Here is a 20,871-nt window from a genome sequence, read left to right as displayed (position 1 = left end):
AAATATACACTTTAGTACCCTTTAATTTTAATTTTATCACTGATTTAAGAAAAAAAAATAATGAAATTTGATAAGAAAAAGAGAAAAAAGAAACCACAGGGGGGCAAATTGATACATTTTAAACCACAGGGGGGCAAAGTGAAAAACTATGAAACCACAGGGGGTGTTTTTGAAGTTTTCCCTAAAAATATCTAGAATTAAGGATCCTTTTTTGTTTAACCTAATTAAAAACTAGTCTCTTGTGATCTATAAATGTTGTAATTGCTTAATTATGAGCTAATTAACTCATCAAAACCTAAATAAAAAAAGAAAAAAAGAAGCAAACAAAAAAACAACATTAAGACCCCTAAACCCCACATTTCATAACAAATAAAAATTTCCCATACCAAACCCTCTCACTATTTCAAGCAAAACCCCACTACAACCTCTCAATGCCCCAACTCCCCATCTCAACAAACTCTTACTAACCCTAATCCACCCTATAAAAATGATCCAACACCACCCCCAATTTCAAATAAAAAAATACAAAAAAAATACAAAAATAAAAAAATAATAATAATAAAAAATAAATATGGGTTCTAGCAAGTTAACTCTCTCTCTCCTCCTCTTCCTCCTCCTTGTCCTCGCGGGTTCCTGCACCGGCACTCGGTCGATGAACGTGATCGACCGGTGCTGGCGCCGGAACCCTAATTGGGCCGCAAATCGGGAACGGCTAGCCGTGTGCTCTTTGGGCTTCGCGGGCAAAATGCGAAGAAACATTGGGAAGGGGCTCACATGGTACACCGTGACCAACCCGGGCGACGACCCGGTCCGCCCACGGCCCGGCACTCTCCGGTACGGGGCCACGGTGCTCCCGGGCAAGGTGTGGATCACCTTCGCGCACGACATGCAAATCAGGCTCCAGCAACCACTCGCCGTCAAGAGTTTCACCACCATCGACGGCCGCGGCGCCAACGTCCAAATTGCCTACGGCGCCGGATTCTTACTTTATCAGGTAATGTGCATAATTCTGGTCAGCGAAACATTCATACATCCAAATAAGACCTAACTCTGCACATGTTTATATACGCACACGATTGTTGTTCTTTTGGCTCAGGTAAGCGACGTGATCATCCACGGGCTCCAATTCCACAACATCCGATCGACGGCGGGGGACGGGGACGCGATCCGGCTGGTGGGGTCTCGGCGGGTGTGGTTGGACCACAACACGCTGTACGCGTCGCAGGACGGGCTGGTCGACGTGTCGCGCGGCTCAACAGCGGTGACGGTGTCCAACAACTGGTTCCGGGACCACGACAAGGTCATGCTCCTCGGCCACGACGACGGCTACTTAGCCGACCGCCGCATGCGCGTCACCGTCGCCTTCAACCGCTTCGGGCCCAACTGCAACCAGCGCATGCCGAGGTGAATAATGATCAGATTCAATGAATTCGTATGTAATGTAACAAAATACAGTATACAGTATTAAGATTCGGAAGGAAAACTTTTTCAGGATAAGGCATGGATATGCGCACGTGGTGAATAACTTGTACGATGGGTGGGGGAGCTACGCCATTGGTGGGAGCATGGGCCCACGTGTCAAAAGCCAAGCCAATCTCTTCGTTGCATCAAACTCCAGCAACAAAAAGGTGGGAGTTTTGATCTTTGTTATTAATTTAAAAAATAACACTTTTTAATTTTTGGAGGATTTTATTATAGCTTCTTGCTACAGCAGAAACATAAATTTTAAGATAAAAATGTACATAATTTATCTAAATTATGAATCATTTTGAATTGATTATTAAATTTTATAATATTTTTAATAGAGATGTTCAGATCAGAACGACACCATACTATTTTTTGTAAAAATATTAAAAGTAACAAATAGTTTTCCACCACTGCAAAAGCTCTGAACTCCACTTCAGCCGTCAAAAGTTAGGCTAAATAAGCACTAAGTTCGTTCGTTGCTATTCGTAGGTAACATCGAGGATCGCCGGAAACGGGGAGGGGGAGTCGTGGAACTGGCGGTCGGTGAATGACGCGTTCGCGAACGGTGCCTTCTTCAGGCAGTCGGGCCACGGAAGGGTCCGTCCGGGATACAACCGACAGCAGCAGTTCCCGGTGGGGAGCGCGAGGGCGGTGCGGGCGCTGACGCGGGACGCCGGCGCCCTCTGGTGCTCGACGAGAACCAGATGCTGAATCAAACTAATCCATAGTAATTAGTGCACTATTATTAGTTACATAATAGTGGATTATATATTAATCTACAAATGTAAAACCTATGTGCATGTAGTTTCAATTACATTGAATGAATTTAGTGTAAGCTTTTAATGTTTCCAATTCCTATAGTTTTGAGATCGGGTATACATTATCAATAATCCCAAAATATAGCACATTTTAAATTAATTGTAATATCTTTCCTAGTACATAACTATGGAGAAAATATGAACAATAAAACATAAATAGAATTAAACTGACCTTCAATTTCATTGGAAAAAAAAGAGTTTCATTTCTAAACAAATTCAATTGAATTTTTTCTCGTATGAATTCCACTTAATTCTATTTAAATTTGCAACATCAAAAGCTGGGTTAACTTATTTCTAAAAGTAAATGAGGTTGTTTATTTCCACATTATTTTCGCCGAAAAGGACATCTGAATTAACAATTTGCACCCTTAAATTTGATTTAAGATTTTTTAACTTTTTAGGTTTCAAATTTTTATTTTTTTTCATATTATTTGTATAATTTTTAAATAATTTAAAATTTGATAATTTTTAATAGCTGATATAAGATAAAATTGAGACGGCTTGAGCACTAAGCAAATGATATAATAAAATTGTGAAATTTAATTTTTAAGAACTCCTAATACCAATTCATTTATCCGCCTGTAACTGCTCGACCCGGCCCGGTTCGGCCTGATCGGGAACGAACCGTGGCCTGGTCCAATTTGGCTCGGAGGCAATCCGGTCCGGTCCAAGTCGTACTTTCAAATGGGCCGCATATATCACATAACAAAAAAAAAAAAATTAATTGCATATATTTTCTGAAAATATATCGAATAACAAATATATTTCTACAAAATTTAATTTTTTATATTTATTTTTGTCAAAAAGTCTTAACGTTTTCAAATATATCGTAGCTGTTAAATACTTAACGCTAGTTAATGAATAAGATAAATTGATCTTTTTACCCCTTTTATGTTATTTGTGATCGTAGAAAGAAAAAAAAAATGGCCGTTGAAATTTTTAGTAAGATATTTTTGTATAATTCTAATAGTTGGTGTTTTTAAAGAACATATTTGTGATGATAAAAATATCATTTCACTTATTTTTTATTAAAAATTGAACAATACTTTAACCATAATAAATATGAGGGATTAATATAAATATTATTGAACTTTTAAAGGGATAAATATAAAAGGATAAAAGGATCAACTTTATAGGGATATTTTTGCTATTTAAGTTGTATGGAATTAACCCTAAATAAACCAAACCGGTTGTGAACCGTTTTCGACTACTACCCCACTCCTCTTCGTTTCCTCGTGCTCGCTCCGCCCCCTACCCCCGAGCCGAGCGGGCGATGGACGCCGCGGCGGAGCACGGCGGCGCCGACGGGGATGCGGCGGCGGCGGCGGCGACGGTGGCGGCGATGGGAGCGTACGGAGGGGCGGTGCGCGCGGCGGAGTCGGCGGCGGAGGAGATCCTCCTCCTGTGGGCGCTGCGGCAGCCCACCGCCCACCGCCACAACGCCTTCGTCCGCCACTCCGCCCAAACCCTAACCCTAGACGCCTGCGGACGCCACCTCTCCATCCTCCAATCCCCCTCCGCCATGGTTTCCTCTCTCTCTCTCTCTCTCTCTCTCTCTCTCTCTCTCTCTCTAGGAATATGAAACCCTAATTTGCAGTACGTAGACCCATGTTTTAATTTCAAGGAACGAAAACGAATTGTAGGCGCAAGTTTATAAAGACGCAAAATTTTTGCATAACCATTTTATGTTTCCATCATTTTCGAGGTAAAAACAAAAAAAAAGCTATAAAATACTTGAATTAGTTGATCAGACTTATATTGTCATAGGTTGTTCTTTTCTACTTTTTTGTGATTTTTTTTTTTTATTGTTGCAAGCATTTGTCTAAGGTTTAGGGTGAAAATTAGTAGAATTAGAACAAGTTATGTGATGAGGATGCTGATTTGTTATTATGAAGAGTGCGCCGGGCGTGACCGGGGCGGTGATGTGGGATAGCGGAGTCGTCCTCGGCAAGTTCCTGGAGCACGCCGTCGATTCGGGGAGGCTCCTCCTTCGAGGCCGGCGGGCGGTGGAGCTCGGCGCGGGGTGCGGTCTTGTTGGGTATGTGTTCTTGCGCACAAGGTGTTTGATCGAGGCTCGGCATATCGGAAAATAAGAAGTTCTTAATTTGCACAGATTATGCATCACCATCATGAGATGAAAAAGTTAAAATTTACTAGTGAAATAATCCATTCGTTTCAATCAATGGTCGCAATTGAATTTTCTATCGATATCATGTGAAGGGCAAATTCATTTTTTGAAGGGTGAAATGGGGTGAAGTAGTTGATTAACACAAATTGATTGTTTGTGATGTAAACTTCAACTTTTAATACGTTAGGTTTCGATATCAATCAGATCAAAGATTGAGCAGGTATGGCCTTTTTGGTTTTCTCTAATTTTATTTGTAATTTATGATCCATGGGCACTTTTTACCTGTATTAGACGAGTAATTTGCATGCTAAATTATGAACTATCTGCTTCCTCTATTAGTTAACATATAATAGGCACTTATTTTCTGGTCGATCTGCAGCAGCTTCTTTACTCAAGAAGCAACAAAGCAGACAAATGACTTGGAATTTTTTAACTAGGACGGGAATTAGAAATGAGTTTCTGCTGTCAAAAGCAGGTCTAATTTGAAAGAGAATCTGGCAGGATATACTGAACAGAAGCCATCGCTTTCTTCAGACAGCTCTACTCGAACTGTTTTCTGCAGAAGCTTCTTATAGGACAAAGAGGCGAGCTGTGAACTCTCAGTCAGGATTAGTTCTAACTATTAACAATTTTAGCCGATATTATTGTTATGGCTGTGGCTGTTGAGTCTTTTGATATGGTCATATCTATCAATCTATGGTAGTTTTGAGTGCCTTTTCTTTTCCTCTTAAGATGTATTGCAGCTCTTCTGGGTGCAGATGTTGTGCTTACTGACCTCCCCGACCGGCTGAAGCTCTTAAAGAAGAATGTGGAACTCAATGTGGAAGGGCATTCCCGTGGATCCGCAACAGTAAGCGAGCTCACATGGGGCGATGATCCCGATCCAGAATTGATGGAACCCCCACCTGAATTTGGTAATTTTCTGGTTTTTTACCTTCTTCTTATTACTCCCGAGTCCTAACTCCTAAATGAACTGTTTGACCTGGTTGGAGCTTCTGTAAGTTTTTTGTTTGAATAAAATTGTTTAAAGAAGCACTAGTAGCTAATTTGTTGCAGCAAAAAGAAAAGCCACGAACAACGGCTTCTGCTCTCAAGAAAGCTGTTAAAAATGTTGGGAATTGAGAAGTTTTTCCAAAAATCAGGCCAAACAGGAACCAAGTTTGCTCCCCCGAAGAATTTTAATACGGTTCAATACTTTTTGTATGTAAGATGAATGACCCACGTGTTATTAAAAAACAATTGGAACCTTCGGAATATCATAGATAGAGTTTGTTTCTGTAATTTTCTTTCCATGAACAAGAATTCTATGGCATCAACTTAATATACAGTTATGTCTCCAATTACAGTAGACACAGTATCTAGGGATACTCATTAGCTTCTAATAATTTAATTTAATATCTTGGATATTTAACTCAAAAGTTATTCTCATCTTCATTACGAAAAAATAAAGCTTTGCAGCATTCTTCCTCTCATATTAAACTAGCGATTTTTTTCGAACATTTATGTGTATGTATCATTGGACTAACCAACTACCGTCCGGGTGCTTGTGAACATTTTCGCATTCTAGTACTTGGGTCAGACGTAATTTACAGCGAAGAAGCAGTCGAGGATCTACTGACTACCCTAAAACAGCTTTCTGGGACCCACACAACGATCTTCCTGGCTGGAGAGCTCCGTAATGGTAAAGTCTCTAAACCTTTACTGAAAATTCAACTCTGCCGTAGTTGAGCTTTCGATCAAACCCACTTTTTAAAAAAGAAAAAAAAATTCATTTGATAGATGTTGTGCTCGAGTGCTTCTTGGATGCTGCGATGGAGGACTTCCTAGTTGGCTGCATCGATCAAACGGAGTGGCATCCTGATTACCGCAGCAACCGAGTTGCGTTGTTTGTTTTAGTCTTAAAAAACCGGGAAAAACAGATTGAACTTCCGTTCGGTGGATCTGCGCAGAAGCGAACTTCGGTGCAGGTTTCGTGATTACAATCATATTGTATATTTAAGCCCAGCATTGTAGCTTAGTTTGCAAAAGCTTATCCAAAATTTTGGTAAATTTTCGTCTTGCGAGGAGAAGCTTTTTCATGGCAGATGCTAGTGTAAGAATATGCTAATTTATCTCTCATGTAACAACATTTTGTGAAAAATGTGATGATTTATCGTAACGACTCGACCTGCTAGCAATAATAACTCGTTGGGTCAAGACCATTACTAAAGTGGAGCATTTTCATGATATCACTGACTCCCCCCGTTTAGGCCTTAGCGTTCTGTCAGCTCTAAACACACACACACAGCCTAACATCACCAGGTGATGTGAGATTTGTCTCGCTAGACTTGTCAGTCCAACCCTTACTTAACATGTTAGTCACCAACTTGGGCTTAGTCTATCATTCCAATTCTGGCTCAATCAAGACTCATCTCACACTTTCAGCTGGTGAATAGTTCTGATATCTAATGCAACGATTTGACCCGCTTGCAATAATAACTCATTGGGCCAAGACCACCAGCCCAAAATGCTTAAGTCCAGTTATTATTATTAGGGTGGAGTCCTCTTATATACCTAATGACAATTTTATATCCATCCAATGTGGGACTATTGAGGTATTACATTTATGTTACAAGAAATGTGAAATTTTCTATGCCACTGTGTTCCTGATGGTTGTAAGATTATTTATAGTGATGCATTCGATGAACTTTCAGGCTATTCTCAATCCTGAAGCTCCTTTGCAATGATGCATGGTAGTAACATAATTTCGAGATTATTTCTCTGTTCAATGTATCAGCAAATTAGATAGATGTTGAGATGTGGAACAATGTGATATTCCAAATCACAAATTAGATCAATATTGAGATGGGGAATAATGTGATATATCAAATTATTTTAGTAAAGGTTTATAGCATAATTTCCTGATTAACTCAAATTTATAAATCCATTTGAATCAAAGGCAAAGTGTAGAGAGCTAATCGATACGTTTTATAATGTAGCGTGCGAGGCAGAATTTTATAATTAAACCTAGGCTGAATTACAAAATGTTTTCCTATCAAAATTCGATTTTTCATTTTTCTCTCTTGTCTTTTAAAAATCTACACATTGCCTCCTTATAAAATAAAAAATATTCACTTCATCTCCTACCGTTAGTAATCTGTTGGGGTTTCGTTTAAAGTATTTTTTTATGTCAAAAATACACTCCATCCTCTCTATTGTTACTTCGCCTTCCCCCGCCGCGCCCTCCTCTACTGCCTCGCCCTTGCCCACATCTCCGTCCGCGCTCACAAATACCCCCTCGCCCTCCTCCGCCACCTCACCTTCGCCCTCGTTACCCTTACCCACCTCTCCATTCATGCCCATCTCGATTTCCTCCTTACTATCGTTGAAATGGAGGGGCGACGAGAGTGCAGGAGGAGAAAGGGAGCAGGTGGAGAAGAAAATTGAGAGGAACCACGGCCGATCGAGGCGCGGAGGCGCGAACCGCGGTCGATCGAGGCCGCGGATGAGTAAAATAAGGGAGGAGACAAAAATGATGAGAGGCAAAATGATCATTTTGTCATCACAGTTCACATTGTATCCCCCTGTGAACATTTTTCATTTTATAATGGAACAAAGTGTAGGTTTTTAAATTATAAGGGGAGAAAGTGAAAAATCGGATTTTGACAGAGACATTTTATGTAATTTATTCTTAAACCCAATTTAAATGGTCGATATATATATATATATATATATATATATATATATATATNTATATATATATATATATATATATATATGAGCAGGGCTGCTGTGCTCTCAGGAGCACGGAGGCCTCAGTGCTCCTGAGCCGTTTTCGATGATAGAATTTCCGAATCGACGATCGGCTCCGCTAGACTTGATCTAGCGTATTTGAAGTTTCTAGAAAATAATTTTTGTGATTTTTCGATATCATTTAACTAACAATCGAAAGGTTTCAAAATTAATAATTTTTAACGGCTGAAAATAAAAATCCTATAAAAAGTAGTGATATAGCACTAAAATTTTCGATCAGAAATATTGATCTTGTTGTAGATAGTATAAAGAATTTTGTATCAAAATTTTATCTGATTTGAATACTTCTACACCGTTAAACTTGAAAACGACAGATATCAACCATTAAAAATTATTGATTTTGAATCCTTTCGATCACTAGGTAAATGATATCAAAAAGCAGCAAAAATTATTTTCTAGAAACTTCAAATATCCTAGATCAAGTCTAACGGAGCCGATCGTCGATTCGAAAATTCCATCATCGAAAATGGCTCAGGAGCACGGAGGCCTCCTTGCTCTTGAGAGCACAGCAACCCTGCTATAAATATATAAAAGATATAATTTCAAAAGCTCCAAACAATTTCTTTTCAGGGGGTGTTTCTTATTTTGCAGAAAAAGTATTTTTCACCTGTTTAGCTTTTAGAAAACATAGTTTTTTTGAATAAATGTTTTTTCATATTTTATGATAAAATAGTGTAACAGTTTTTCAAATTTTCTATTCGTGAAAAAGTTTAGTTTTCACGATTTTTTTTTCTACCAAATAATAATTTTTAATCACCCCCTGAAATAACTAATTATGCGCATGTCGTTGACTTTCTTAAATTTTTTTTAAAAAAAAACTTCCTATATCGNTTCTGAAGCAGTAATCAATTTGGTATAGTAATAAGATAAAAAGAGAGAGGAAAAAAAAAAAATCAAAAGAACAGTGCGTTCAGAAGCAAATATAAATTTGCACTCCAGGAACACTTTTCACCCATGTCCGGGTAACAATCAACTTATTACATTCCTTCAGGGGGGTTTCTAATTTTTTTTTTTTTTTTTTGAGAGAAAGGTAGCACGCTACCCGCTTCATTCATTAGACAGATGAACTAGGCTACAAGAGTGGGGCAACTCGGACCCCTGAAAAAAAAAAAAAAAAAAAAAAAAAAAAAAAACGCACACACACGCACACACACACACACCCATTACAGATAGAGGTTACGTGATGAGAGCTGAGAGCAGTGAGTCCCACTCCTTCACCAGCAGATTGAAGTCACGGATCGCCGTTCCCGGATTCGGCTGGGTTTTCCTAAAGATGAAGTCGTTTCTGGCTTTCCACGCGATCCACCAGCAGCTAACTAATTCAGTAAGACTGTTTCTCTTCTTATGGGGACTCTTCCTGAGTGACCATCTGTCCCAAACTAGGTTCACCTCGTCCCCTAGGTCTTGCGTTAGCACGCCATCTACCCCCATTATTAGAATGTACTTGGTAAAAATGCACTGGGAGAACAAGTGGTCCACAGTTTCATCATCCGACCCACAAAGAACGCAGGTTGCGTCTTGAGTCCACCCTCTCTTGAAGAGCTTATCCCTCGTAGGAGTTCTCTTCTTGAGGACCAGCCAACAGAACACTTTTACCTTTAATGGAATTTTGAGTCTCCAAATACGAGAGGCTTGAACGTCCCTCGTGCCCCCATCCGTCAGCGCCAAATAGGTTGATTTTACCGAGAATAGTTCATCCTCACTCCATCGCCAAAGTATCTTGTCCGGTATGGGCTGAACCACAAGCTGAGAGATCCGTACCTCTAGCTCCACGAAACTAGCTCTCGTCCCTCGGCTCTGACTGGTAGCGTCACCCTCAATCTTAGACCACTTCCAATTTCCCCTCGTGAAACATTCGCTGACTTTCAAATTTTTCCCCCCAGACAAGAGGTAAGCCGTCGGGAACAAAAGAAACAACCAATTATCCCCACACCACCGATCGTGCCAAAAATCGATAGCCCGCCCGTCGCCTAGGCTGTAGGCCATGCCCCAGGAAAAAATATAGTTGAGGCTCAGCACCCCGGACCACCAGCTAGAGTAGGGTCTGAAAGATTTGCCTTCCCTCAACGGAATACGACGGCGATAGTACAGGTCTCGAATTAATTTATTCCATTGTAGCTGGGGAGCTGTATGGAATTTCCACCACCATTTAACCAGAAGGGCTTGATTCATGCTCGCAACTTCCAAAATACCTAGTCCTCCTTCCTTCTTACTCTTGCAGACATTATGCCAAGCCATCAGACAGCCCTTGCCTACGGAGTTACGCCCTCCATTCCAGAAAAAGTCTCTTCTAAGCGCTTCAATCCGCTTAATCGCCCATTTAGGTGCCTTGAATACCGAAAGGAAGTACAACGGTAGGTTAGTTAGGACCGCATTAACCAAGATAAGTCTGCCCCCCCTAGAGAGTAGTTTGGCGTGCCAACCCTCAATTTTGCAGTGTAACTTTTGGATAATCCCCCTCCAGTCCTCCTTAGAAGGTGGCTTGGGAGACAGGGGCAGACCCAAGTACTTGGTCGGAAAGACTCCCACTCTACAATTCAAAATGCTCGCTAAACATGCAGCTCTGCCATCTTCTTGTCCCAGGTAGAACAATTCCGATTTCTCTCTATTCACTTTCAACCCTGAGGCCCATTCGAAGAGCCCCCATACAAATTTGAGGTTACGCATATACCTTTTCCTTGCCTCACAGAAGAAGAAAGTGTCATCCGCGAATTGAATCAAGGAACTCCTGCTTGTCTCCGAGGGTCCCAAGCCTTTGAGCAGCGTGTTAGAGACCGCAACGTTGGTCATACGGGCTAGGCACTCTGCTACCAACAAGAATAGGAAAGGCGACAACGGATCCCCCTGCCTAATACCTCTCTTCGTCTTGATCCAGTTTGTCGGCTCACCGTTGACTAGAATAGCTACTTTCGCATAGCTAACACATAGCTCTACCCAACCGCACCACTTTTCATCGAATCCCCACCATCGTAGTGTACGAAATAGGAAAGGCCAAGAAATCCTGTCATACGCTTTCTCAAAGTCTACCTTGACCCCCACTCCCTCGACCGCCTTTTTGGCCCCCCAAGCAACAAGTTCTGCAACCGTCGCGAAAGCATCTGTGATGTTCCTTCCTTTGAGGAAGGCAGACTGCGAAGGAGATATTAGGTCCCCCATGACCTGTTCAAGGCGATTGGCCAGAACCTTAGATAGGATCTTCTGGATCCCGTTGAGCAGGCTTATTGGGCGAAAGTCGCTTGCCTGCACTGCCCCCTCCTTTTTGGGGACAAGGCAAATAAAAGCGTAGTCTATGGGGCCAGTGGCTAGGTTCCCCTCGTACATTTCTTGGAATATGTTTACGATATCCTCCTTAACAGTGTCCCAGAAGGTCTGATAGAAGCTAAGCGGGAAGCCATCCGGGCCTGGCGCCTTATCCCTCCCCAGTTGGAACACCGCCTGCTTTATTTCTTCGATGCTAAACGGAGCAGTCAGCCTCGTTAGATCGGAGGCCGCCACCCTACTAGACTGGAATAAATTGCTCCAATCCCCGAACATAGTTGGGGCTGACTCGTCCGGTGAGAATAGGGCTTTGTAATACTGGTAGAAGTAGCACTTTTTCCCCTCTTCTGAGTGATATCTGACCCCGTTCTCTCCCGCGTTAACAATCCAGTTAGCTCTCCGTCTACCGTTAGCTATAGAATGAAAAAATTTAGTGCTGCTGTCACCCTCCCGTAGCCAGTGTTGTTTGGCCCTGGTTTTCCAAACAGAGGCTTCGTCCAGTAGCACCCCTCGTAGTCTTGTCTTTAACTCCTCTCTCTTAGACACAGAATCCTGCACAAGAGGGCCGAGCTCTTCCTCTTTATCGATTCGCTGAATTTCATCCGTAAGGTGTTTCTTGAGACCTCTAATACTGTAGAACTCGTTGGCACACCACTCCTTGATCCTGATGCGGCAGTGTCTCAGTTTGGCCGTGAAAGTTAACACTGCCGACTTCCCTTGCGATCCCCGGGCACCTTCCTGCCACCAACTCGGAAGTTTCGATAAGAAATCCTCGTGATTCAGCCAAGCATCCTCAAAGCGGAAGATCTTGTTTCTCAGCTTGGAACCACCCTCTATCGATAAGAGGATGGGATAGTGGTCTGAGGTAATGCGCGGTAGTGCTTCCACTCTAGTAAGGGAGAAGGTCAGGTCCCATTCCGTTGAAACCAGGAAGCGGTCAAGCCTAGCGCACGTGGGATTCGTTTGCATATTGGACCACGTGAAGGATTGATTAGCCATTGGCGGGTCAATCAAAGCAAGCTCTTTGATCAAGTCGTTAAACAACCTTGTGGCTTTGGTACTCCAGAGTTTACCCCTACGTTCACTCTGTCCCCTCGTGCAGTTGAAATCGCCGCAAATGATCCACTTGCCAGTGCAATCCGTCTTAAGATTAGCCAGCTCTGCAAAGAATTCCTCCTTACCATCCCAGGAAGCAGGGCCATACACATTTGTAACGAAGAAATTGCATCCGCCCGTGACAAAGGAAAGGTGGGTGGTGATGGAAAATTTTCGAACGAGCACGTTTAGGCAAGAAAAGAAGCGTGAGCTCCACCCCGTAATAACTCCCCCAGAGGCCCCATTGGCCGCAAGATACACACATTTGTTCAGAGAGGGGCCACCAAAACTACTTAAAAAGGACCCTGATACATGGTCTACTTTCGACTCTTGGATACAGACCACCGTATTACGCAATTTAGAAATGACATCCCTAACAGTACTACGTTTAGAGGGGCCGTTAAGCCCTCTAACGTTCCAACTAGCGACTCGAAACATAACTAAACAAAAGGCACCCACCACCCGAAACCCAAAACAGTGATTGCCGTCATAACAACAACCCAGCCTACACGCTTCCCTTTAGGAACGCCGAGAAGTGATCCGCCTCACAGTCGGCCAAGTCCACCCCACAGAGACGACTCTTGGCGATAGTCTTCGAGACCGCTGAGGAACGCCCTTTAGAAATCTCACCTTCACGCATACTAATCTTCCGTAGCATCGCCTTGGCCAAAATGGAGTTCTTATCGGACCCGGCGAGTCGGATGCTGGCCCTAGTCTTCATAGTGTGCGTTGCGGTAATCCTGATGTCCGCAGCCCACGATCGGCGTGCCGGATAGTGCCTGCTTTCACTTCCTCCGTCGTCGCTACACACCAAGTCCGGCAAGCGGGGGGCAAGAACTTGGCTTCCAGAAAAAAGGACCAGAGGGGCCTCGCTGAGCACTGGAAGCGAGATCTCCACAGGCGGCGAGGCATCCAAGGGGGGGAGCTCGAGAGGCAAGAGTGGGCAGTCGTGGCCCAAGTCCGGTACCATGAAGTGTCGGTTGACACTCCCTCCGTCGCCGAAGTCCACCGAGTCAGGCGAGTGGGGGGCGAAAACCTGGTATTCGGCGAAATCGGCCAGAGGGGCGTGGCCCTTGCCCCCCACCGCAAGACACCAAGTAGTCAGATCCCCCCCTCCGGAAGCTAGGAGAAGCTGGCTCGCCACCGAACATGGATGGAAGAAGGTCGGCCCATTAAACGTCCCTTCCCACGAGATCCACCTAAGTAGCTGATGGGGAGAACATAAGAAAATCTCGGCTCGGAAGAGCGAAGTGGACCCGGACGTTAGGCCCACAGCAAGTCTACTCTGGAAAAAGGTCCACCTTAGTTGGGCCTTGGAGGGGACAAGTGGGGGCCTAGCAGACGTGGGCCCTTGCAAAGTGGAGGAAAGCAAGGGTTGACTCTGGATCATAAGCTCCTCGGGTATCCCAACTTCACAATTAAAGCTGCACCCCAATCGAAACGTCTTTCCTGCCTGGGAGGCATTCGAGACCACATCGGAAGAAGAAACAGGCGAGGCAAGGATCGAAACCTTTTTCTGACCAGAAACCCTCCTGAAGCAAATCGTGGGGGAAGAGCCATGCTCATCCTTCCTCGAAACCAGTGCCTCCCTGGCTTCGAGCCTCGTGCCACGGTGAGCCGTTGGGGCCCCGCGACTGCGCTCGGCCGCCGCGCGGAACCGCAACCGCCCCGCCGGGGGAGCGCGTCGCTCAGCCTTCCTCGGCGCCAGAGCCTTCCTGTCGTCGGGTCCGTCACCACGTCGACCCATCGGGGCCCCGCGACTGCGCGCAGCCTCAGCTCGGAGTCTCCCTGTGGACCGTAGTACCTGGGTGGCCCCAAAAGCAGATTGCGGCCTCGAACCCCCTGGCTGCCGGTGGTTCAGCAGTGCCGCCTTGTCACGCTCCTGAGCCCCCGACGGCCTGGGTTCTTGTGGAGCTGGCTCAGCTTGCTCTAGTTCCCCAGGCGCATCTCCCATCTCCTCGTCCATCCCGGCGTCGTCTCCATCGGCTTGCCGGGCTGGATTCCGATCTTCCGCCGGCCCCCCGGCCTCGTCATGATCAAGGCGCGGCGGCCCGGGGGGGGCGTTGTCTCCTCCTTGTTCGAACCTCTCCCACATCTCAAGATGGACCATAACAGGGAAGCGTTCTTCACCGACGATAACCGAAAGATTTTGTGGGATGCTGAAAATAGAGTCAAGCGCGATTTGGCATCTAAAGGCTCGAAGGTCTATCAACGCCTTTGTCGGTCCGTCCGCCTTGATGAAGCGCCCAAACCCACTCACCAACGCAGCTACTCGTGGCACCGTCCAGATCTCGAATGGTAGGTTGATAAGCCTGATCCACGCCTTATATTGGACGGGGTGGGGACGAGCATCACGATATTGGCCCCAAGGGTAGCAGCGGAGCCAAAATCCATCAAGGGTAAGAATCTCCCTTCTCGTCAGAATCCCTACCGGGACCCATTCCGATAGGAATACGGCAAAATCCCTCTCTCTACAGCGAGCAACAGAAAAATCGTCGTTGTACCCCCCGAAACGACGGGCGAGAGCACTTTTGATGGTGTTGATAGGGTCCGGCCCAAGGTTGGCCGGAGGGATCACGTCAGCGAGAAGAGCGTTGCGCCGCAACTCCACCCTGCGCAGGTATTCCTCAGTGAAAGGTACGTACACCTTCGCCTGAGGGGCCCGCCTCTGGTGGTGCAGTGCTCTGTTCATGATAACCGCAGACCTGGCCAACTTAGTGTTGCAGAACTTTGCTCGGTGCCCCGTATGCCAACACCTAAGGCACCTAACAGGATCCCGGCAAGCCGCGACAACGTGGTCCCTGGCAAGGCACCGGAAGCACCTCTTCTCTACCCGAGCAGAGTGAGATACCCGAGGGTTAGACCGAGTTTTGGAGGGGGGAAGACGAGAGCTAAGAGGCTGGTGATGGGTTAAGTGAGAATGCTCCCCCCATAGTAACACCTCCTTATAAGATCTATAGTCAATTAATGGGCAGTTAATGCCACCACCATCCTTCCTGCATCCCCCTGTACACAAAGGCCCTTCAGGAGCTAGCCGAGGTGGTCTCTTTTGCTGATAACCATTAAGTGGGAGCTTTTGGTCTCGATGGACGCCCTTGCTTGAAGCAGCTGTTGTCGCCTCAGCTTCATCATGATCTACTGGGGCGACCTGAGTTGCTCTCCTTTGCTGATAGCCATTAAGAGGGTTCTTATGCTCTCGAAGATCGCCCTTGCTAGAAGCAGCTAAAGACTCCTCAGCTTCATCACGACCCCTGAAGACCTGGAGTAACTCCCTACCTACCTCGTCCGCCCACGCCACCCTCTTCTGCGGCTCCTTTCTCTTCCCTGATTTGTCCAACAGTGCGGTGGGGAGAAGGTTGCGCCCCTCGACTCTCCTCCCTTGGATAACTTCTCCTCTTCCTCTCATGGCTTCCCTGACTCTATCGTTGACTTTTTTTGCCGACACAAAAGAGAAAAAGACATAATAGGGCTGTTTCCTTGTTGACTTTTGGAGGTTACATAATTAAATAAGATCATGTGGGTTTATATTGCGCTTACTTTTTTTTTTCTTTTTTGTGCAATAGTAGTTTTTTCGTTTTAGATTTTTCTTTTTCTTGAGATTTTTCTTTTTTGTTTTTTGCTATTTTTTACATGGAACTGAAAAAAAAATGTAGGAAAAGTTCAATGTATCTTCTACTAAAATCAACTCCCATTTTTTTAATTTTTTCTTTAATTGGATTTTAAATTATTTTGTTATACTCCGTTTAGATAGAGAGGAAAAGAGAAACTCAAAATGACAATGGAATAGAATATCTTTTATAATTTGGATTGAATATTGAGAAGAAAAAAATAATAGTAAAGAAACTTAATAAAAAAAATAAAAGAAAATAAGTATTTTCTTTTCTTTTCACTTCTCTCCATTTTTTTTTCCCATTTGTTTTCATTTTCTTTCCATCTAAACAAAGTATTGAATTACCAATATTTATAAAGCAAATTTCATAATTGATAAAATACAAAAGGTTAAAATAGTTGGAAAAGTAAACCTCAATGTATCTTGTACATGTCATACAAATACAGTACTCATTCATTTATATATTCTTATGGTAATTGTGGATCATAAGTACTAACCAATTATTTCAAAAATACGTACAGATAGAAAGAGCGCACTCATCACACTTAAGGATTCAATCATAACACTCGCAGATTTCAACGTAACTCAATCTATCTGGACGTTAGGCCTATTGCTGGACCACTTGTCATTAGGTCTCTTGCGGACCGCAACCCCACTTAACTTATTAGGCCCACCCAACTCAACTTGTTAGTCTTCTGAGTCTATTATTACGGGACAGAAAGTCGGATCTATATTATCACAATATCTATTTTTTTATTTAATTATCACAATATCTAATGGTATAGCTTGATAAGAATAAGCCTAACCCTTTATTCTGAAAAATTATTGCCTACACTCCGTGGTTCCGCGTTATCATTAATTTAAATAAATTTAAAAATATGACGTCCACCATCTAAATAATTTACATGAAGTGAGATATTTAATAGCCTCAGTAATCAATAGGAGGAGGAGACAAAAGTGTTTGATTTGTGCGGAACTGACATTTCAAATTTATAATTTTTTAGATATATATATATATATATATACTTTTTGAATATTATAGAACATATCTAATAAATTAATTTTAATTTTGCGGTCTCTTTCGTTCCTTTCAAATTCGTTTCTATTGGCGTGGCGAATGAAATACACAAGCAATAACTTGTGGACCATTTCTCAAAAAATAAAATTAAATTAAATTCTTTAAATTCTAAAAATAATTAAAAAGAAAAAGAAAAAGACAACAACATGCAGAGAACCCCCACCATTCACCAGGTGCAAATGAAAATAGCAGTCCTCTCTTAGCTTCTTAAAGAGAGGGCCGGAAAAGTGTCTCCGGCGATGGCGGACCGCCTCCGAATTCATCCGGCGGCGAGTCCGCCTCCCGAGGAGGCCTCGGTGTCCTCCAAGACCCGGCCGACCAATCACGAACCGCCACACACCGTCCCCACAACCAACGAACCGCCACACACCGTCCCCACAACCAATGAGAGGTCTCTGCCGAACCGTCGCTGCCGCTACTGCAGCCGTCTTACATGCATGTTATGGACGATCCTCACGGCAGTCGCTTTTACGCTTCTTGCCGGTGCTGCCGCGGGGATTATGTACCTCGTTTTCCGCTTCAAGATCCCGACGTACTCGATCAACCGCCTCGCGCTCTCGGCATTCAAGGTCGACGGTAACCTCACCGTCCGGGCCAGCTTCGTCGTGACGATCACCGCAGATAACCCGAATGCGAAGATGGGGATCTACTACCTCGACGGCGGCCGATTGAGCGTGTTGTACGGTGACAATTTGCTCGGCTCCGGAAGTTTTCCAGTATTCTACCAGGTAGTTAAATTAAAAACTCAGTATCTTTTGCTCTGATGTGATACAACATATAACAAACTAACTTTTGGTAAAAGTTTACCGATGTCCAGAATAGTGTTTTAATATTGTATATTCGATATCAGGGTCACCGGAACACGACGGTGATCAACGTGATCGTGAGCGGGGAGGCGCCGCTTGCTGGGCCGCTGGTGACGGCGCTGCGGCGGCAGCAGCGGGAGACGGGGACGGTGCCGCTCGCCGTGCACGGTGATGTGCCGGTGCGGGCGAAGGTCGGAAAATTGAAGCTGTGGAGGGCGACGGCGCAGGCGCGGTGCAATCTGCTGGTGGGCGCCGTAAATCCGGAGGCTCGTATTGGCATTTTGTCGAACACTTGCAGTTTCAAGTTTAAACTCTCAAGTTAAATTTTGATTTAAAATTTTGAAATAGGTATAGTTTTTTTTTATTATTATTATTTTTTCACATGTATTGGGAATAAGAGATATTGATCAAACCCCACTAAATGGAAATTGTAAAATGAAAAATAATATACAGTAAGTTTCTAAGTGGAATTAGTTTCATATTCCATGTGTTTCTTAAAATAGTTGTTACACAACTATATCTGAGTATTGACCACCATTTTGTGTGGAAGAATCTAAACAATTTGCTTTTTTTTCTTTTAAACTTCAGACCATAGTGTTTGTTGCTTCCAATTCAAAATGACGAAAATGCCCCTCGTTGGACAGCTGGGTAAATAGGCATAAGCCGCAACAGTTTTCAACGTAAGACTGTTCTACCTATTTTGTACTATTTGATCAACACTAATTTAAAGCTGCCCAGATAATTTAGCGGCGACAGTTTTCAACTTAAGACCGTTCTATCTATTCTATACTATTTGATCGACACTAATTTAAAACTGCACAGACAACAGATAAAACAGTCTTATGTTGAAAACTATCACAAATTTCAACAGAATAAATACGCGGGATGTACTTTTAGGTGACATTAAAGAATCAAAATGGTACTCAAAATCTCCTAACTCAATAAGCTTAGCTTTACAACATAACATTTTCATCTTCATCAAGCAAAAACACACCATCATCATTCTTCAATTGCTTGGCCATACATTCCAACACAAAATACACTTCTCTTCGACGGCAATGCGCCGCATCGTCTGCCAAAAATTCGTGAACTAATCCGTCTACTTCGATCCAACTACACCCGGGCTTCTTAAAAACCTTTCTATTCCGCATCTCCTTCCTCAATTCTAGTGCTTCGCCCCATCGACACGACGAAGCATACATGTTCCACAAAAGCGCATAAACCCCGTCATCCCCCGGCTCGCGCTTTATAATCTCCTTTCCCGCGATCTCGGCCAACTTATCGTTTCCGTGAGCTAGGCATGCACTCAGTAGTGATCTCCATATAACTGTATCAGGCTCAATTCCCATAGTTTTTATCAAATTTTCGGCTTCGGTTAAGAGCCCCGCTCGCCCTAGTAGATCGACCATACAACCGAAATGCTCGATTCGGGGCTTTATGTTATATTCTCGGCACATTACATCAAACCATTCTCTACCTTCTTGGATTAATCCTCCGTGGCTACAAGCAGTAAGGAGAGAAAGAAAAGTCACCGCATTTGGTCGAACACCGGAGCGATGCATATCGAAGGACAGCTCTGTAGCCCGATTTCCGTCGCCGTGAACTGCGAATCCGGAGATCATTGTAGTGTACGTAAACACGTCCTTAAATGGGCTCTCTTTGAAGATGGCGAACGCAGCATCGAGACTCCCACTCTTAGAGTACATATCAATCAGAGCGTTATAAACGGTAAGATCGGAGCCAATGTTCGCTTTGCTTACATAGCCGTGGATTGCGCGGCCGAGGTCTAGAGCACCGATATCGGCACAAGCGGAGATAACCCCGACAAGCGTGATTTGCGTAGGACGGCAACCGTCCGATTTCATCATCCTAAAAAGTTCCAGCGCTTGCATGGGCATCTTCCCCTGTACGTGGCCCGTGATCATCACCGTCCACGAAACCACGTCTGTCTCCGGCATTTCATCGAACAACCTCAACGCGGAATCCAACCCTACGCACTTGACACACCCGTGAAGCAAACTACTCCAAGTGACCGAATCTCTCACACGCATTCCATCAAACACTCGTCGCGCAATCTCAAATTTCCCAATTTTACAGTACATATCGATCAACGCGTTGCCGACAACCGTCTCCGAACCCAATTCGCGCCGGCAAACGAACCCATGGACCGATTTGCCGAGCCCCGCGTGGCCGATCCGGGCCAAGGCGGCGAGGGCGCCGACGACGGCGAACCCATCGGGGGCTCGGAGCTGCGAGAACAAGGATAGGGCTCGGCGGGGTTGGTTGGAACGGAGGTGGAGGGAGATGAGGCTGGTGACGGAGACGAGATCGGGGGCGGGGACTTCGGCGAAGAGCTTGCGGGCGGCGGCGGGGGCGCCGAGGGCGGCGTAGGCGTTGAGGATGCGGCAGGAGAGGGGTTGGTGGTGGGGGTGGAGGCCGCGGACGAGGGCTTGGGCGTGGAGGCGTTGGAGCGATTCTAGGGTTTTGCAGAGGTGGAGGAGAGAGTGGTAGTTGCTTCGGTTCATAGGGGATTGGCGGGAAAACGGGAAGGGCGGGAGAATTTATATTTATACGCCCCCTTCTTCTTTTTTTTTTTTCTTTTTTTCCAGAAAAAACTTCAAATACTCCCTCGTGGTTTCACTTTTTCGCACTTAGTACCCCATGATTTAAAGCGTATCAAGTTAGAATCATGTGATTTTGCACTTTTTCACTTTAGTACCCTGTGGTTTAAAGTGTATCAAGTTAGTACCATGTGGTTTCGCACTTTCTCACTTTAGTACCCTATAGTTTAAAAACCAAAGGATGCTAACTTGATACAA

The 20,871-nt window shown here is 44.3% G+C and overlaps 4 protein-coding genes across 5 annotated transcripts; 3 read left to right on the top strand and 1 right to left on the bottom strand.

Annotated features, from left to right (window-relative positions):
* On the top strand, window positions 613-2,178 carry LOC109713266 (putative pectate lyase 2). Its single transcript, XM_020237267.1, has 4 exons — window positions 613-994; window positions 1,097-1,404; window positions 1,493-1,628; window positions 1,957-2,178. The coding sequence occupies exons 1-4, from the start codon at window positions 653-655 to the stop codon at window positions 2,176-2,178; spliced, it is 1,008 nt and encodes a 335-aa protein (XP_020092856.1). The 5' UTR covers window positions 613-652.
* Window positions 3,463-6,622, top strand: LOC109713382 (protein-lysine methyltransferase METTL21D). Of its 2 annotated transcripts, none has more exons than XM_020237440.1 (5): window positions 3,463-3,810; window positions 4,181-4,323; window positions 5,146-5,327; window positions 5,981-6,094; window positions 6,172-6,622. In XM_020237440.1, exons 1-5 carry the CDS (start codon window positions 3,559-3,561, stop codon window positions 6,387-6,389), a joined length of 909 nt encoding a protein of 302 aa, XP_020093029.1. In that variant the 5' UTR covers window positions 3,463-3,558; the 3' UTR covers window positions 6,390-6,622. The 2 variants fall into 2 exon arrangements, with proteins under 2 accessions (XP_020093029.1, XP_020093030.1); XM_020237441.1 differs by having other exon boundaries at window positions 3,464-3,810; window positions 6,193-6,622.
* On the top strand, window positions 17,486-18,375 carry LOC109713264 (NDR1/HIN1-like protein 13). The gene is made up of 2 exons (XM_020237266.1): window positions 17,486-17,974; window positions 18,097-18,375. Exons 1-2 carry the CDS (start codon window positions 17,486-17,488, stop codon window positions 18,373-18,375), a joined length of 768 nt encoding a protein of 255 aa, XP_020092855.1.
* LOC109713263 (pentatricopeptide repeat-containing protein At2g22410, mitochondrial-like) lies at window positions 19,006-20,577 on the bottom strand. Its single transcript, XM_020237265.1, has one exon. The coding sequence runs from the start codon at window positions 20,575-20,577 to the stop codon at window positions 19,006-19,008; it is 1,572 nt and encodes a 523-aa protein (XP_020092854.1).

The sequence above is a fragment of the Ananas comosus genome, linkage group 7, assembly GCF_001540865.1.
Source record: "Ananas comosus cultivar F153 linkage group 7, ASM154086v1, whole genome shotgun sequence".
Taxonomy (NCBI): Eukaryota; Viridiplantae; Streptophyta; class Magnoliopsida; order Poales; family Bromeliaceae; genus Ananas; species Ananas comosus.
The sequence above is the reverse complement of the archived record's forward strand: the minus strand, read 5'-3'. Positions and strand labels throughout refer to the sequence as shown.

Excerpts from the sequence above, each read along its gene's own strand:
- LOC109713266 (XM_020237267.1), top strand. The coding sequence starts at position 653 with ATGAACGTGATCGACCGGTGCTGGCGCCGGAACCCTAATTGGGCCGCA. Across the intron at positions 995-1,096 it reads CCGGATTCTTACTTTATCAG|GTAAGCGACGTGATCATCCA; the intron begins GTAATGTGCATA and ends CTTTTGGCTCAG. Across the intron at positions 1,405-1,492 it reads TGCAACCAGCGCATGCCGAG|GATAAGGCATGGATATGCGC; the intron begins GTGAATAATGAT and ends AAACTTTTTCAG.
- LOC109713382 (XM_020237440.1), top strand. The coding sequence starts at position 3,559 with ATGGACGCCGCGGCGGAGCACGGCGGCGCCGACGGGGATGCGGCGGCG. Across the intron at positions 3,811-4,180 it reads TCCAATCCCCCTCCGCCATG|AGTGCGCCGGGCGTGACCGG; the intron begins GTTTCCTCTCTC and ends GTTATTATGAAG. Across the intron at positions 4,324-5,145 it reads GCGGGGTGCGGTCTTGTTGG|ATGTATTGCAGCTCTTCTGG; the intron begins GTATGTGTTCTT and ends TTTCCTCTTAAG.
- LOC109713264 (XM_020237266.1), top strand. The coding sequence starts at position 17,486 with ATGGCGGACCGCCTCCGAATTCATCCGGCGGCGAGTCCGCCTCCCGAG. Across the intron at positions 17,975-18,096 it reads GTTTTCCAGTATTCTACCAG|GGTCACCGGAACACGACGGT; the intron begins GTAGTTAAATTA and ends ATTCGATATCAG.
- LOC109713263 (XM_020237265.1), bottom strand. The coding sequence starts at position 20,577 with ATGAACCGAAGCAACTACCACTCTCTCCTCCACCTCTGCAAAACCCTA.